Source organism: Sus scrofa, chromosome 5 (assembly GCF_000003025.6).
Source record: "Sus scrofa isolate TJ Tabasco breed Duroc chromosome 5, Sscrofa11.1, whole genome shotgun sequence".
Classification (NCBI taxonomy): Eukaryota; Metazoa; Chordata; class Mammalia; order Artiodactyla; family Suidae; genus Sus; species Sus scrofa.
Genome location: NC_010447.5, coordinates 76,809,029 through 76,821,672, shown reverse-complemented (window position 1 = coordinate 76,821,672; position 12,644 = coordinate 76,809,029). Strand labels below are relative to the sequence as shown.

At 35.7% G+C, this 12,644-nt stretch overlaps 1 protein-coding gene across 6 annotated transcripts in view; it reads left to right on the top strand.

Annotated features, from left to right (window-relative positions):
• SCAF11 (SR-related CTD associated factor 11) overlaps window positions 1-12,232 on the top strand; it is a 67,213-nt gene extending 54,981 nt beyond the window's left edge. For 2 of the 6 annotated variants that reach the window (XM_021092990.1, XM_005664158.3), the window contains exons 8-14: window positions 320-421; window positions 3,127-3,233; window positions 3,882-6,578; window positions 7,296-7,642; window positions 8,850-9,068; window positions 9,547-9,666; window positions 9,948-12,232. In XM_021092990.1, the coding sequence (XP_020948649.1) occupies window positions 320-421; window positions 3,127-3,233; window positions 3,882-6,578; window positions 7,296-7,642; window positions 8,850-9,068; window positions 9,547-9,666; window positions 9,948-10,094 (3,739 nt within the window). In that variant the 3' untranslated portion in view covers window positions 10,095-12,232. The remainder of the gene's footprint in view (window positions 1-319; window positions 422-3,126; window positions 3,234-3,881; window positions 6,579-7,295; window positions 7,643-8,849; window positions 9,069-9,546; window positions 9,667-9,947) is intronic. The other 4 variants (XM_021092992.1, XM_021092991.1, XM_021092989.1 and 1 more) reach the window with 3 other exon arrangements.

Sequence of the window (12,644 nt, the reverse complement as noted above, 5' to 3'; positions counted from 1 at the left end):
GGATAGAAATAGTGTTGCATTTTTCTCTCAATAATAAGGATGTTAGTCTGAATTGACTTTTTAAAAATTCTGTCGTTTAAGATAGAAATGTAAGCGTTACTTTTATGAATAAGATAAATATAATTTTGGTTTGTAATATAAAAATTTCAGTTACTTTAGGAATGAATTCATTTTGAATGTGTTTAAATAGAAAAAGACTTTTTTTTTTTTAATGGAATTTATAATGTTAGTTTTGAAAACGTCCTGCTATTCATGATATAACCCAGTTGTTACTCCAGACTTTTGGAATTCTGATGAGGGTCTAAAATTTATCTTTTAGTGCAGAATTTATAGAAGGCAGTGAAATCAGTGCATTGATTAGGCAGAAGAGACAGGAACTGGAATTGTCGTGGTTTCCTGATACATTACCTGGAGCTGGAAGGTAAAAAAAAAAAAATGTTTATTAAAGTGTTTATGTTCTAACATGCATATAAGATATTATTAATAGTTAAGTACAGAGGTGTCTTATTCTATAGTTAAGTTTCTAAGAAAGATTTGTCTAAAATAAACTTTGGAGTTTCAGATGCCAAATGAAAAGCCCCTATTTAAGGAACCACTTGAAAAGTAAAGAATCTTTTATTTATTTAATAAAAGTAGATATTTGATTCATTTGAAAGGGAGCGTACCTAAATGGTTTATTATTAGTAATATCATTCAGATCTTTCATCCTTCCTCTATTTTTCCCTTCATTCCAAATCTTCCCTCTCTGCTATTAGCTGAAGCACTGCTTTTATCATGACACTTCCTGTCTCCAAAATGTTTTTCTCAGCTGTTTGATCAAGTCCCTACTCTGCCCTGACATTCATGACTTTCTATAATCTAGTCCTTTCTTAAAGTCCTGAGTCTATTAGCACATTCCTAGGTATTTGATATTTACCTAAATCAAGCCACCATGTAAAGAGCAAGTTCCTTGCCAGTTTTATATTCATTCCTATGACATGTGGTAAGTTTTATATGTCACTGTAATATAATTCTGCACAAGGCCTTCATCCTCTAGGAATGACAGTGGAACATACATAAGTAAAATGAGAAAATCCAGATATGGGTGTTACCACTGTGGTGTAATGGGTTAATGATCCAGTTTGTTTCTGTGGAGGCACCATGGGTTAAGGATCTGGCATTGCTGCAGCTGTGACCTAGGTTGAAGCTCCAGCTTGGATTTACCCTCTGGCTTGGGAACTTCCATATGCCATGGGTGCAGCTATTTAAAAAAAAAAAAAAAAAAAGAAAAAAGAATCCAGATATGTATAATGTGAAACCTAACTTTTTCTTGGTGTTACATATTTTTGTTCATGTCCAAGTTACACATTGGGTTTGTCTTGTTTTTTTTTTTGCTTTTTAAGGCCGCACCCATGGCACCTGGAAGTTCCCAGACTAGGGGTCAAATTGGAGCTGCAGCCGCTGGCCCATGCTATAGCTACAGCAACGTGGGATCTGAGCCTTGTCTGCGACCTACATCACAGCTCATGGCAACATTGGATCCTTAACCCACTGGAGGAGACCAGGGATTGAACCTTCATCCTCATGGATACTAGTCAGGTTCATTTCCACTGAGCCACAATGGGAACGCCTACACATAGTTTTTCAAGCTTTTTTTCTCTTACTCCAGAATCTCACCTTAGACTGGATGAGATAGTCTTTTATTAGGAGACCTGAACTGAACAAATACGAATTAAGAGAAAGAAGTAGTGAGTGTGAATGCAGAAACTCTGTGGTTGTAGCAGGTCCATAGGGACACTGGAAACTTTGAAAAGCCATCATCCTCAGATTGAGGCATAATGTTTTTGGATCTGATATATACTATAAAGCCTAGAGAAATCTAACAAAAATATGATAATAACCATCTGGGATATACTTCAAAATTCAGATGATATAGTTTTACTTTCAATTTTTTTTTTTTTTTTTTTGTCTTTTTGCCCTTTCTAGGGCCGCTCCCGCAGCATATGGAGGTCCCAGGCTAGGGGTCCAATAGGAGCTGTAGCCACTGGCCTACACCAGAGCCACAGCAACGCGGCGGGATCAGAGCCGCATCTGCAACCTACACCACAGCTCATGGCAATGCCAGATCGTTAACCCACTGAGTGAGGCCAGGGATGGATCCCACAACCTCATGGTTCCTAGTCGGATTCGTTAACCACTGCGCCATGACAGGAACTCCAAGTTTTTATTTATTTATTCTCCTTTCACCTAGCTAATTTCTTTAAAACCCTTATTTGACTTAACGTGACTAAATTACCTCTTTGGTTGTCTGGACATGGAGGGGAAGGTACAGGGAGCAGGAAGGTGCTTTCTGGAATGGTGGAGATGTTCCATATCTTATTGGGGGTGGTTGTTATGTAGGTAAATTGGCCAAAAGTCATCACGCTGTGCGCTTAAAATCAGTACCTTTCATCTGTGTATTTTATTTACATGCATTTTGTTAACAAGTTGTTTTTAGAATGGTGAAAAAAAATAAAAGCTAAAAAAATTCTTGAGAGAATATTGTGTTAACTTATTTCAGCAAGAAACAGGTAATACGTATTAACTTGTCCTTGATCTCCCTTTGCTATTAATTAATCAAAAAACATGCTTTTAAAAGGTTTTTTATTTTGTTTTATTTTTTGTTTTTGCAGCCAATTGATAGCCACCTTTGAACAATGAATAACCTTGAATTTCCTTTTTGGAAAAAAAAAATGTATTGGCTCTTTGGAAAAAAATAATTTAAGTACCCTGTATTTTAATATGGCCGATCTGATTTGGCAAATTAATCCTTTTAAATTGCTGGTTTAGGAGTTTCCATCATGGCTCAGTGGAAACAAATCTGACTAGTATCCACAAGGATGCAGGTTTGATCCCTGACCTCGCTCAGTGGGTTAAGGATCCAGTGTTGCCGTGAGCTGTACTGGTGTGGGTCACAGATGCCGCTTGGATCACCTGTTGCTGTGTCTGTGGTGTAGGCTGGCAGCCACAGCTCTGATTCGACCCCTAGCCTGGGAACCTCCACATACTCTGGGTGCAGCCCTAAAAAGACAAAAAATAAATAAATAAACTGCTGGCTTAATTTTTTAAACCATTTAAGCAAAATTGTATTTTGTTTTGAATTTTCAGAATTGGTTTTATACCCTGGAATATTGAAACAGAAGTCCTTCCTCTCATCTCTTCTGTGTTGCCAAGAACTATTTTTCCATCAAGTACCATATCTTTAGAAAATTTTGGTAAAGTTTTTGAAATTTTTTCTAGATTTAAAACACATATGTATTTCAATCTTAAAAGAAGTGTGTGTTGATGACTTAGAAAAGCTGTAAAATGTAGATAGCAAGTCCTAGATATTTCTGTAAATATTTATACAATTTGACTTTAAAATAGTTCCAACTAGGAAGTCCCTTTTATTTTAAGAAATACAACTTCATTTCTTTGAGAAACTGATTAGAGGTGTCCTTTCTGCTTAGGACTTCAGTGTCCAAAGCATAGAACTTTAAAAGTAATATCACCTATTAATTATGAACAAATCGTTTGAATCTTTACTATTTGTAGATAGCATTTTGTCTCTTGCTTTTACCTGGGTAATAACAATTCATAAATCACATGGCCATTATCAGACCAAGCATATTTTCCTTTGTTTTTTCCCCCTATAAAATTGTCCACATGGATTCAAATCTTGTGATAATTCATTTCAGTGGTATTAAAAAAAATTATATTACTCAGATGTTAGTAGCTATGCATTTATTTATAATTTGATTCACAAGTATATGTCGTTTGATTCTGTTATAGATGTTTATTTTGTGCTAAAATAAGTTGAAGCCAAATTGTTATCATTTGCTGAAACATATACTTTTTACTTTTTACAAAACATATATTATTAGGTACTTCTTGCAAAGGGTATGCATTAGCACATACTCAAGAAGGAGAAGAGAAGAAGCAAACTTCTGGTACCTCAAACACCAGAGGGTCAAGACGAAAACCTGCAGCAACAACTCCTACAAGGAGATCTACACGTAACACGAGAGCTGAACCAGTCAGTCAGTCTCAGAGATCCCCAATATCAAATAATTCTGGGTGTGATGCTCCAGATAACAATAATCCATCTGTGAGTGTTTCCTCTTCAGCTGAGTCAGAAAAGCAAACGAGGCAGGCTCCAAAACGGAAGTCTTTAAGAAGAGGAAGAAAACCACCTTTACTGAAAAAGAAACTTCGGAGTTCTGTACCTCCCCATGAAAAATCATCTTCCAGTGATTCAGTAGATGAAGAAATGGCAGAATCTGACATACCACCTGTGTTAGAGAAAGAAAACCAATCAGAGGTAGAAAGTAGTGACACTGTGCAGGTAAATAGAGAAAATGAGCCTGCTAATGGCTTGAGAAGTTGTAGTGGGTTAATAGAAGAAAATGAGGAACGTACTGAGACCAGTGATACAGAGGAAAGAGTGGAATCTTCATATTCTGGATCTGGTGCCCAAGATCCTCCTGTGCTAGTTGGAGAGGAGGAAGAAATTAAAAAAGTTAAGAATACAGGTATAGAGGCTAATGTTTTATGTCTGGAAAGTGAGATTTCTGAAAATATTTCTGAAAAAGGAGGTGATCCGTTGGAAAATCAAGACCAAATAGCTGGACCTACAGATTCAGAGGTAAGAGCAGATACATTTACAGATCATCCTCCAGATGGTTTTCTTCCATGTTCAGGGTCTGAAATTGAAGTACACCAATCAGTATCAAGCCTAGGTGACTTACCTGTGAATGCAGAGTCAGTGGCTAATGAAGAAAAAGTTATGGAGAGTCCTGTAGTGGAAATGATTGATCATAAAGATTCTACAATAAAAACAGAGCAGTTTGGTGACAGCCCAAAATTAGAATCTTCTGAGGGTGGAATTACACAAACATTGGACAGAAAATCTATTAAGAGCTCAGAGGTTGGGCATGTTGAAAATGAAAATGTAGAAATAATTGCAACATGTAATACTTCAGGGAATGAAAATTTCAATAGTATTCAAGACTCTGAAAATAATTCATTAAAAAATAATCTTAACACCCAATTGGACAAATCTTTAGAAGAAAAGACTGAATCTCTGGTCGAACATTCCAAAACAACAGAATTGCCTAAAACACACATTGAACAGATTGAGAAGCATTTTAGTGAGGACAATAATGAAATGATACCTATGGAATGTGAGTCATTTTGCAGTGACCAGAATGAATCTGAAATTGAACCATCTGTTAATGCTGATGCTAAACAATTGAATGAAAATTCTGTGGAACACAGTTTCCAAAAGAATATGTCATCTTCTGATCCTGTAAAAGAAAAAGTTGAATCTGTATCTCAGCCATCTGAAAGTCCAATAGATACGATAGAAAAAGCCAAAAAGCCTCGTACACGAAGATCTAGATTTCATTCTCCATCTACAACTTGGTCTCCCAACAAAGACACTGCGCGAGAAAAGAAGCGGTCTCAGTCTCCATCTCCCAGAAGAGAAACTGGAAAAGAAAGCAGGAAGTCTCAGTCACCATCTCCCAAGAAAGAATCTGCAAGAGGACGGAAATCATCTCGTTCTCAGTCCCCAAAAAAGGATAGTGGAAGAGAAAGGAGACCATCTCAGTCTCGATCTCCAAAAAGAGATGGCGCTAAGGAAGGCAAAAGATCTGAATCACTCTCCCCCAAAAGAGATACTTCTAGGGAGAACAGAAGATCTCAGCCAAGAGTGAAAGGTTCCTCCCCAAGAGAAAAATCCAGGTCCCAGAGCGGGGAAAGAGAAAGTGATAGAGATGGGCCGAGGAGAGATCGGGATAGAGAAAGGAGAACCAGAAGATGGTCTCGGTCCAGATCTCGTTCTAGATCACCGTCAAGATCTAGAACAAAAAGTAAGAGTTCATCATTTGGTAGAAATGACAGAGACAGTTACTCTCCTCGATGGAAGGAAAGATGGGCAAATGATGGTTGGAGATGTCCACGAGGAAATGAGCGATACAGGAAGAATGACCCAGAGAAACAGAGTGAAAATACAAGGAAAGAAAAAAATGACATTTGTCCAGATGCTAGTGATTCAAATTCTGCTGACAAACATAGAAATGACTGTCCCAACTGGGTAACAGAAAAAATAAATTCTGGGCCTGATCCAAGAACCAGAAATCCAGAAAAGTTGAAAGATTCTCATTGGGAAGAAAAGAGAAATGAAAATTCAGGGAATTCTTGGAATAAAAACTTTGGTTCAGGCTGGAGGTCTAACCGTGGTAGAGGTAACCGTGGCAGAGGCACTTACAGAGGTGGTTTTGCCTATACAGATCAAAATGAAAATAGGTGGCAAAACCGAAAACCCCTCTCAGGGAATTCAAATAGTTCAGGGAATGAGACTTTGAAGTTTGTGGAACAGCAGCCCTATAAACGGAAGAGTGAGCAAGAGTTCTCATTTGATACACCGGCAGATAGGTCGGGATGGACATCTGCATCGAGTTGGGCTGTGAGAAAGACTCTACCAGCAGATGTACAAAACTATTATTCACGTCGAGGGAGGAATTCTTCAGGTCCACAGTCTGGATGGACGAGACAAGAAGAGGAAACAACTGAACAGGGTAACATTATGTTTATTAATTAACACTGTTTTATTCAAAGAAAGATTATAAATTTAATACTTTATTTGTATAAATTGAAATGACCCTTTTTATAGTTATATACTTCAATATTTATTTTCTTTTTTTTTTTCACTCCAGCCCTGCCCCAAACCTTGCCAAACACCTAAATGTGTTAAAGTAAATTTCCTACAGTAGAAGAATTTGGGTTCTTCATAGGCAGGATTTAAATTCTATTTCATTTATATTAGATGTGTGTACTTGAGGCTTTTTGATCATTGCTTGCCTTTAAAGAATTCTGCTAAAAAAAGATTTATCTTTCCTTGACTTCTCTTAAGAACATGTAAGAAAAAAGCTGTTGAAGATTTAAAAAGTGATTAACCTTCTAATTTAGTAATCTACTTAAATTTTATGTGATTATTTCTTTAACTAGTAAGTTTTCTTGAGCTACCAATTCTTTTTGATGCTTTTCTAGTGTTGACTGATGTTAGAATGTGAAGTTACTCTTAAAAATAATTTTAGTTGAATGTTTTCTTCTAGTTAGACAGTCAGCCCACATTATTTAGAAGTGACAGGATTAAACTGAATAACTGGGTATTGGTTTAGGTGTTCTGAATATTTAATTGCTAATTAATTTTACTGGAACCAGTGGTTCTTTGGTTCTCCATCAAAAGAAATTTGTAACATGACTTTTTTCATAAGCTTTTTTTCTTTTGATAGATTCTAACCTAAAAGACCAAACAAACCAACAAGGCGATGGTTCTCAGCTACCTATAAATATGATGCAACCACAAATGAATGTAATGCCGCAACAAATGAATGCGCAACACCAGCCTATGAATATCTTCCCATACCCAGTTGGTGTTCATGCTCCTTTGATGAACATCCAGCGTAATCCATTTAATATTCATCCTCAGCTGCCCTTGCATCTGCACACAGGAGTGCCTCTCATGCAAGTAGCTGCTCCTACCAGTGTAACTCAGGGACTACCACCACCCCCACCCCCACCCCCACCATCCCAGCAAGTCGGCTACATTGCTTCACAGCCAGATGGAAAGCAATTGCAGGTATGTTTTTAGCAACTTAACTTTAATCAACATAGTCATTGTAAACATTTAGTTATTAGGGACAGATGTTGAAGAAAGGGCTGCCTGGCAGCTCCACACAATGGCTTACTTGATAGGTATATGGTATACCGTCATAACACCTCTTTCACTGTCCTTTCCCCAAACCTCCCACCCCCAAATAAGAAAAAGAAGTGAATGCATGTTATCATATGTAAGCTATATTATGCTATTACTGATACTCAGACAGGTTTTTTGGTCAAATTAAGAGGGCCAAATTATGAACCAAACCAGAATCAAGTGGTGGACAGTTAAAATTTTTTCCCTAATTTTTTGGACTTTTTAGGTGTTGGGAACTTGTTATTAAGTACTGTGATAGGAGTGCCCATTGTAGCTCAGTGGTAATGAACCCAACCAGTATCCATGAAGATGATGTTTGATCCCTGGCCTTGCTCAGTGGGTTAAGGATGCAGCATTTCTGTGACCTGCAGTGTAGGTCACAGAAGTCCAATTTGACCCCCTAGTTCAGGAACTTCATATGCTGCGGGTGTGGCCCTTAAGAAAAACCAGAGATAAAGCTCGTACTATCTTGTTTGGACAGACACCACATAAAGTTCATTGTCCATTACCATCAGTGTTTCATTTTCACAAATTTACCATGCTAAAAAATGAAAGAGTGCCTCTGAGGCATATAGAAAATTGGAATAATAATTTGTAAACATTGTGTTGCTTATGGTTTCGTGTCTGCAGCTTAGAATTTCTAGAATCCTGGCAGCAAGATATGTTCGAAAGAACAGGGAAGTGGTACTTTGGGACCTTATATCTTTTTCTACTGTCAGCTCACTGCAAGCCATCTGATTTCACTGTCTTATTTTCTTCCATCTTTAAAGTGAGGGTACTTAATTTAAAGAGCCTTGTAGAAAGTTACTATTGTTAATACTGCTCTTCTTGTTGGTTTTAGTGTTACTGTCAGAACATTACAGTACCTATATATGATTTAGACGTCATCATGGCATATTTGAATAGGGTTCTTTTTCAGAATGTTACTCGTTTTTCTTCAGAGTCCTTTAGATATGACCTGAAATATGCATTTCTCTTAAGTATTTATGTATTAAAATCGCTTTTTAAAAAATGTTATTTCTAATAGGTGACTAAATGACTTCTGTTGAGTGCAAGTAATTCATTAACTGATGATAACTCTTTAAAACAGGGTATTCCTAGTGCTTCTCATGTAAGTAATAACATGAGTACGCCAGTCTTGCCTGCTCTGACAGCAGCCCCAGGAAATACGGGAACAGTTCAGGGACCAAGTTCTGGTAATACTTCGTCATCAAGTCACAGCAAAGCTTCTAATGCTGCTGTAAAATTGGCAGAAAGCAAAGTAAGTGTTACAGTGGAAGCCAGCGCAGATAGCTCGAAGACAGACAAGGCAAGTTCAAAGTTGAGAGCAAACTATATAATTCTGTATATGATAAAGATAAAAAAAAAAAATAACAGCTTTCTATTGTACAGGTGGTGAAGGGGATTTAATAATTATTTGAAGGGTGTTCCTGTTGTGGCTCAGTGGAAACAAATCCAACTAGGAGCCATGAGGTTGCGGGTTCGATCCCTGGCCTCGCTCAGTGGGTTAAGGATCAGGCATTGCCATGAGCTGTGGTGTAGGCCGGCAGCTGTAGCTCTGATTCGACTCCTAGCCTGGGAACCTCTGTATGCCATGGGTGGGGCCCTTAAAAAAAAAAAGGTTTGATATGTGTTAAGAAATAACTACTTTGTTTTTACGATGCTAATATTTGAACTGTTCTTTGCAGTAATGTAAAATGTGTTAGTGTTTCCAGTTTTATATTTTTAAAGATTTTTTGAAAGTATGTAATTAGGCAAATAATAATTATACATTTTCCTCTTACCAGAAATTGCAAATTCAAGAAAGAGCAGCACAGGAGGTAAAATTGGCCATTAAGCCATTTTATCAAAATAAAGATATCACCAAGGAAGAATATAAAGAGATTGTACGCAAAGCGGTAGATAAAGTAAGTTATAGTTTTAGTGGTGTTATATATATATTATTTTGAACCATCTCTATTTTAATAAAGGAATACTTAATTAAATCTAGTTGAAATAGTAAGAGATAGCTGCTTCTAATTCTTGTCTCCTTTTACCTTTTGAGTAAGCTCATATGAGATATGAAACATGTAAAAAAAAAGAGGTCATCTCTTTAGGGGTAGTTTTTCACAAAGCTTTCCATTTTGCTTTTATCCCTTTAATTATGAAAAAAAAATCCCCATCCCTCTTTTTTTTTTTTTTTTTATAGGTTTGTCATAGTAAAAGTGGAGAAGTAAATTCTACTAAAGTAGCAAATCTGGTTAAAGCCTATGTAGACAAATACAAATATTCACGGAAGGGAAGCCAAAAGAAAACTCTGGAAGAAACTGTTTCTACTGATAAAAACATAGGCTGAAATGGGGCGCTCTATAAAGGACACTGTCAAGATATCTGCAAAGTGCAATTTCAACATGTACCCTTAACTGAAAATCATAGAGAACTGTGATTGAAATTTGGTTTTGATAAAATTATTTTTTTTAATGTAGGAAATAATGTTTTGTTCTAAATAAAGATAGTTCTACACAACAGCTTCTATATCCCCCCCCAATAAAAACAAATTCAGAGATAAGTAAAGGGGTTAAAGGAATGTGCATTTTTACTCAGACTGTGTTATATTGTGGATACTGGAAGATGTACAGCTTTTTGATTTGAACAACGAAGTGCATAAATTAGAAACTTCCAAGTGCACTGGTTTTGGAAGAGATATATATATATAAAATACATTTATTCTGTCAGGCTAAAAATAAAGTATGATCTTTATGATTCTTCTCTCTAATTATAGAAAGATAAATAATGTATTACCATGAAAAAGATTTCTAAGAACATAGCAGTTGCAGGGTTCCTAATGTGTATTTTGAAGCACACATCTGAATAAATTGCTTAGATAGAAAACAAATTATCACATGAGTAAAATTCAGTGTTCAAATTTTTAGAACACTGTTCACCTATTGTATCACCAAATAAAGGTTATGCTGCTTGTTTTTCTTTTGTGCCTTTTTTTCCCCAATTGAGATGAAGCAATCTGATTAGCTAAGTTTACAACTCTAACAGTCCAAGCTCTGTTGAATTTAGAAGACCTGTTTGGAAAAAGTGTAAAAATTATGTTCTTCCGTATCTTCTCATCTAGTGGTAAATCGTTTGTGCCAGTTGGAGAATTGTTATTAAGTAGTGACCTTGGGATTAAGGTAGGATGGGGACACTCCAGCGGCTTTCAGGTTGTTGCTCACTGTCTAATCACTAATGAAATTCTTTTCACACTTGAGAAATCTCTAAATGCTTTACAGTGGATATAGTGGCAATTTGATGTTGCAAAATCCTAGATATTAAAACTTGTGTTTTGGAAAAAGTGAGGAATTAATAATGGAGTCTTGGTTAGGCTTTCAGGGACTAGAGATTTGGTTGTTTTGTTTTTTTTTTAAAGTACTAGAATATGTTAATTTTTATTAAAGGTAAGTTTCAAATGTTATAGCCTTATTATTTTAATTGGCATCATGGATGAAAAAAATGGGTTATCTCCATGATAAATTATATTTCATTCCAGTAATAATTTTCAACACATACCGAATAACTGGAGATTTATTCAGATAAAGGTATTAATGGCTCCAAGGTAGATATATGCCTCAGACTAACCCTTAAACTAGCTAAATAGTGAGTCAACTCTGTAGGACTGTGCTTTTCTGAACTAAAGATGATCTGTTTCTCAGTTTTATGTGTATAATACTTTGCTGGTGCTAGAATTGATAGAATTTCAAAATGTTGGCCCCAATAATGATTGTGTTAGTTCATAATCTTTATTAGGTTATGAGTATAATTCCAAAAAGTATTAGCAATATTTCCAAGCAGTTTTTGATCTTTATTCTGTGTTTCTGGGCATTTGTAATATGGTATTCTACTGATTTATATATATTTTTAATTAAAGTTTGTGTTTAGATTATGATGGGGAAAGAATTTTGGAAGTATATTTCTTCTTATAAAAAATACTAAGACAAGTGTTTTGAATATCAACACACACCTCCTCATTTATTTCAGTTGAACTCTAGAAACAATTGTGTGAACTTTTATTTGATTTTGGGTTAAAGCTGGTTCACACTTAAAACTTATTTTGTAGCACATTGCGTAAATTGATTAAACACACCATACAATATTTTTCGTACATTTTTTTCAGTGACATTTTGGAGTTGGGTAACAGTTTAAAATTTACTTTATACCATTTAGCTTGTGCAAACATGTTTAAAGCTTTTGAAGAAAAACTAGGTGATGTGGTCAAGAGTAAAAGTCTCACATTTTTGGTAGGAGTGTCATGAATTAATTCTACCTTTCTTAAATAACAAGTATGTACTTCATATCTGGTTGGGGTACTGGTTCAACTGCATTTTAAATAGCTAATGAAGAATGTTACTGGACTGGAATCAAACTTAGAGAACTTTGAAATATTTAAAATGTATTAGAAAGTGCATGCTCTGTGTTAAAAAAATACATTGCTTTTTAACATTTGCCATTCTTGCTTTTTTTCAAAAATTTACATTAATTTTGCATGTGCACAGACTTAATCAAAAAACATTTTGTGGGGTTACAGATTTCTCTTATTTGTTATTTATGAAGATTCAGTATTAACTTGACCTTTTGAAACCTTAGTCCCTTTACCTTGTCCCATTGACTGATGTTTTTAGGCTATAGTGATGCCTAGAATTTTGAGACTAAAATTAGTTACTTTTTATTTTAACATTCCAAAAATTCTGTGGTTTTCTGGTTTTTACCACATTTTTTCCATTATGTTCCTTTAAATGGCCACAGTATGTATTAGATGAATGTTCTATCCAAAAGATGTAGCTTTGGAAGCACAGTGGTTGCCCAAGGTCCATTGTAGTATGAGGATGGAGTGCTATCTACTGAAATAATACTCATA